This window comes from Notothenia coriiceps, unplaced genomic scaffold (assembly GCF_000735185.1).
Source record: "Notothenia coriiceps isolate Sejong01 unplaced genomic scaffold, NC01 NC01_scaffold00037250, whole genome shotgun sequence".
In the NCBI taxonomy this organism is placed as follows: domain Eukaryota; kingdom Metazoa; phylum Chordata; class Actinopteri; order Perciformes; family Nototheniidae; genus Notothenia; species Notothenia coriiceps.
In genome coordinates this window covers 13,927,256-13,931,504 of record NW_011369951.1, presented here as the reverse complement: position 1 = coordinate 13,931,504, position 4,249 = coordinate 13,927,256, and the positions used below count along the sequence as shown (strand labels likewise).

General features: G+C 42.1%; 1 protein-coding gene across 1 annotated transcript in view; it reads left to right on the top strand.

The window, feature by feature from the left end:
- The first annotated feature begins 768 nt into the window (after positions 1-768).
- The window catches only part of LOC104967347 (patatin-like phospholipase domain-containing protein 2), an 11,889-nt gene continuing 8,408 nt past the window's right edge, over positions 769-4,249 (top strand). The window contains exons 1-3 of the mRNA XM_010796756.1: positions 769-861; positions 1,087-1,257; positions 1,623-1,765. Coding sequence (XP_010795058.1) covers positions 774-861; positions 1,087-1,257; positions 1,623-1,765 — 402 coding nt within the window. The 5' untranslated portion in view covers positions 769-773. The remainder of the gene's footprint in view (positions 862-1,086; positions 1,258-1,622; positions 1,766-4,249) is intronic.

Below are 4,249 nucleotides of genomic sequence, written 5' to 3'. Positions count from 1 at the left end.
ACACACACACACACACACACACACACACACACACACACACACACACACACACACACACACACACACAAGCACACATGGAGTTGCCATCAGATAACCGTGTGAAAAGATCAACTATTTATAGAAAATTTGCAAAGAAACGCCAATGAGACACTCTGAGGCTTACTTAAAACCAAAAATAACCAAAAAGAGCAAAGTAAATAAAGCTGATTTTGTTTTGTTGTGATTGAATAGCAATTGTCAGAGCAACAGGAAGTGAGTTGTTGTTTGATTCAACTGTTCTTTTTTAAAGTAATCTGAATTATCTTTGATCAGCTCCTGGTTGAACTCATATTGAAACTGAAGAAAAGTTACAAATGTTAAATTCTCTGCAACTTCTGCTGAATGTTTGCTGTAATTTATTGATTGCCAACTGAGGACATGTCTCTGAGTTATGACGGGGAAAATGAGCTGCAAAGTTAAAGAACAATGTTGCCTAAAATACCAACTGTTCCTTCACTGGAACAGAGATTCAGAAGGAGAAGTTCCATGTTTCAGAAATCTGTTGAAATAAAGCTTTAAACATTAACAAGGAAATTCTGATATTAAGGATTCATGGCAACGCTGTTTTCATAAGTGTTGCAGTTCATAAAGCTGCCACCAATATTTCTGTTGCTCAGTAAAGTTGTCATTGATGCTACAGTTGTCAGAGTGATCATCATTGATGCTAAAGTTGCTATCACTGTTTCTGTTGTCAAAGTTCTCATCAAAGTGGCTAATGTTGTCAGCAGATAAAGATGGCCGACTCCTGCTGCTCGTCTTGTATCCGATTGAAGAACAAATGTCCACGACCTAGAGGCCTCCTCAACCTCGTCATCACGAAAGGTGAGTGAGTGTGTGTGTGTGTGTGTGTGTGTGTGTGTGTGTGTGTGTGTGTGTGTGTGTGTGTGTGTGTGTGTGTGTGTGTGTGTGTGTGTGTGTGTGTATTTTATTTGTTTGCACAATTAAATTTGCTTTGGTAATATTAAAAACATTTCTTGCACTATTTGTAACATTCCTCTGGTGTGTGTTTGTGTGTGTGTGTGTGTGTGTGTGTGTGTGTGTGTGCAGGGTGTGTGTTCGCCCTGCTCTTCGGGGTGGTGTGGTCTATAACAGGAAGTGAGTGTTTACCTGGAGGAAACCTCTTTGGACTCGTGGTTCTGTTCCTCTGCTCGGTGCTCGGGGGGAAGCTGGTTGGTTTGATCCAGCTGCCCACGCTCCCCCCCTTCCCTCCTCTACTTGGTACGACCCAACACCTCACACCTGTCTGATGGAATACCCAATAAAACTGACATCAAAAATTATTACCTTTCATTCGAATAATTGTTTTCAAAATATTAGATAATCATAAATTATTCAAAAAAATATGACAAAAGTATAGATCTATTTTTATATTATATTTTGATCATATTTATAAATGTTTATATGACTATAAATGTAATAAATCCTAATAAAATTAAATAAACAAAATAAAAATAAAGTTATATATATATATAACAAAATACATATAATAATTTAACAATAACAAATAATATTTATGACCCAATAATGTGTTTTAAATATAAATAATAAAATATGTTTAAATGATTTATTGTCCCGTGTTGCAGGCATGCTGCTGGCCGGCCTGCTGCTGCGTAACGTCCCGTACGTCACGGACGCCGTTTACATCGACACTCACTGGTCTGCAGCGCTGAGGAACATCGCGCTGGCAGTCATCCTGACCCGAGCCGGACTGGGCCTGGACCCCTCGGTACACACACACACACTCAACAAACAACACCAAGAAAATATCTAAAATAGTGCAAAAAGGTATGACATATAGCAACACAAATATATACAGAACAAAGCAAAAACTGTCATCGGACAAACATATTTAACATTTTGAAAAGGTAAACAAGAAAATGCTAAAATAGCTGTAATAACACTTTTTAAATGTTGTTTTAAGTATTAAGCTAGCTATACTAATGAACTTCTACTTAAGTAACGTTTTGAGTTCAATCATCCTGACCCGAGCCGGACTGGGCCTGGACCCCTCGGTACACACATACAGAATAAATACAATCAAGAAAATAATATGCAATTATGCAAATGTAAATATTCATGTAATATAGATTGTGCAAAAGACAAAAATGCAAACATTTAGTGGGGCAAACACAATAAATATTTGAACAAATATATACAAGTTTGCAAAAATAGCTGTAATAATGCAAAAATAAAATAGCACTTTTTTAATTTAGTTTTATTTATTTAGCTAACAATACGAATGAACTTCTACTTAAGTAACTATTTGAGTTCAGGATTTTTATTTATAATGGAGTGTTTTTAGAGCACTGAACACTCAGTAAATATACTGCATACTATACTTATAATTGTGTGTGTGTGTGTGTGTGTGTGTGTGTGTGTGTGTGTGTGTGTGTGTGTGTGTGTGTGTGTGTGTGTGTGTGTGTGTGTGTGTATCTCTGCAGGAGAAGCCCTATAAATGCAGCGAGTGTAACAAAGCCTTCAGCCAGAAGAGAGGACTGGACGAACACATGAGGACTCACACAGGAGAGAAGCCCTTCCAATGTGACGTGAGTTAACCCTCTACTGTACCATCAGCTGTTAGCCCTCTACTGTCCCATCAGCTGTTAGCCCTCTACTGTCCCATCAGCTGTTAACCCTCTACTGACCCATCAGCTGTTAAACCTCTACTGTCCCATCAGCTGTTAACCCTCTACTGACCCATCAGCTGTTAACCCTCTACTGACCCATCAGCTGTTAACCCTCTACTGTCCCATCAGCTGTTAGCCCTCTACTGTCCCATCAGCTGTTAACCCTCTACTGTCCCATCAGCTGTTAACCCTCTACTGTAACATCAGCTGTTAACCCTCTACTGTCCCATCAGCTGTTAACCCTCTACTGTACCATCAGCTGTTAACCCTCTACTGACCCATCAGCTGTTAACCCTCTACTGTACCATCAGCTGTTAACCCTCTACTCACTGTACCATCAGCTGTTAACCCTCTACTGACCCATCAGCTGTTAGCCCTCTACTCACTGTACCATCAGCTGTTAACCCTCTACTGTACCATCAGCTGTTAACCCTCTACTGTCCCATCAGCTGTTAACCCTCTACTGTACCATCAGCTGTTAACCCTCTACTGTCCCATCAGCTGTTAACCCTTCACTGTACCTCCTAACAGCCTCTCTGTGGTTCCTGCACATGTTTTTGTTGCTCTTGATGGCACGAGGCCAGATGTGGTATTTGGGAGGAGGGGGAGATAGAGATAGAGATCTTGTTCCTCTGGAGGCAGACGGATCTCACGTAAACACTTGGAGAGGATCAGAGGGAGAAATGACTCTCTGCTTATGTTTCTGTGGAGCTGCTCTCAGAGGAGGAACTGGAGATCCAGTGTCTGTTAGAAGTGCTCTGTCTTATCGCAGATCTTTAAGAAGAGCTAAATGTTTTGTTGTGAGAGATAATCATTATTCACCAGATGTTTGTAATGACAGCTGTTGAGGGAGAAGCTGCAGGTGCACGGCTGCTCTGAAGCACCGTGGTGACTGAAGGACTTCTTCTTCCAGTTATAACTCAGTCAAAAGATCAGCAGGGTCTGTTTGAAAATGTTTTAACGCACAGAGAACAAATTAAGAAGCTCAACCCAAAGCATTCTGGGAACTGTAGTAATGATTATCCAGAGGAAAAGCCACAATACATTCGACATCACAAAGGCTCAAACATTAGCTCCGTTGAACCTCTGGAGATTCTGACACTTTGTTCCAGAGACACCGTGGAGACGCTCGTACATCGTGACTCTGGAGTCTGAACCTCTGGAGATTCTGACACTTTGTTCCAGAGACACCGCGGAGACGCTCGTACATCGTGACTCTGGAATCTGAACCTCTCTCTCTTGGAAGAACATCTATGACTTCACGTCCAATCCGTCTCTCAGCGTTAACACTCGATAATCTCTAAATCTGCAGCATCGCCTCGGACCCAAAGCAGAACCTGATCCGAGTCGGCTTCAGACCGCAGACCCCGACTCAGCTGCAGAGTCTCAGAGCTCTCTCTGCTCACCGCTCTGCACGAAACGCTCCGCTGAACTCTGACAGGGAACAGAGACAACATGTGGGAATGGGTTCCAGGGTTATAGAGACGAGAGGAGGAGAGGGGGAGAGGAGGAGAGGGAGAGGAGGGGAGGAGAGGAGAGGGAGAGGAGGGGAGAGGAGGAGGAAGAGGAGGAGGAGAGGAGAG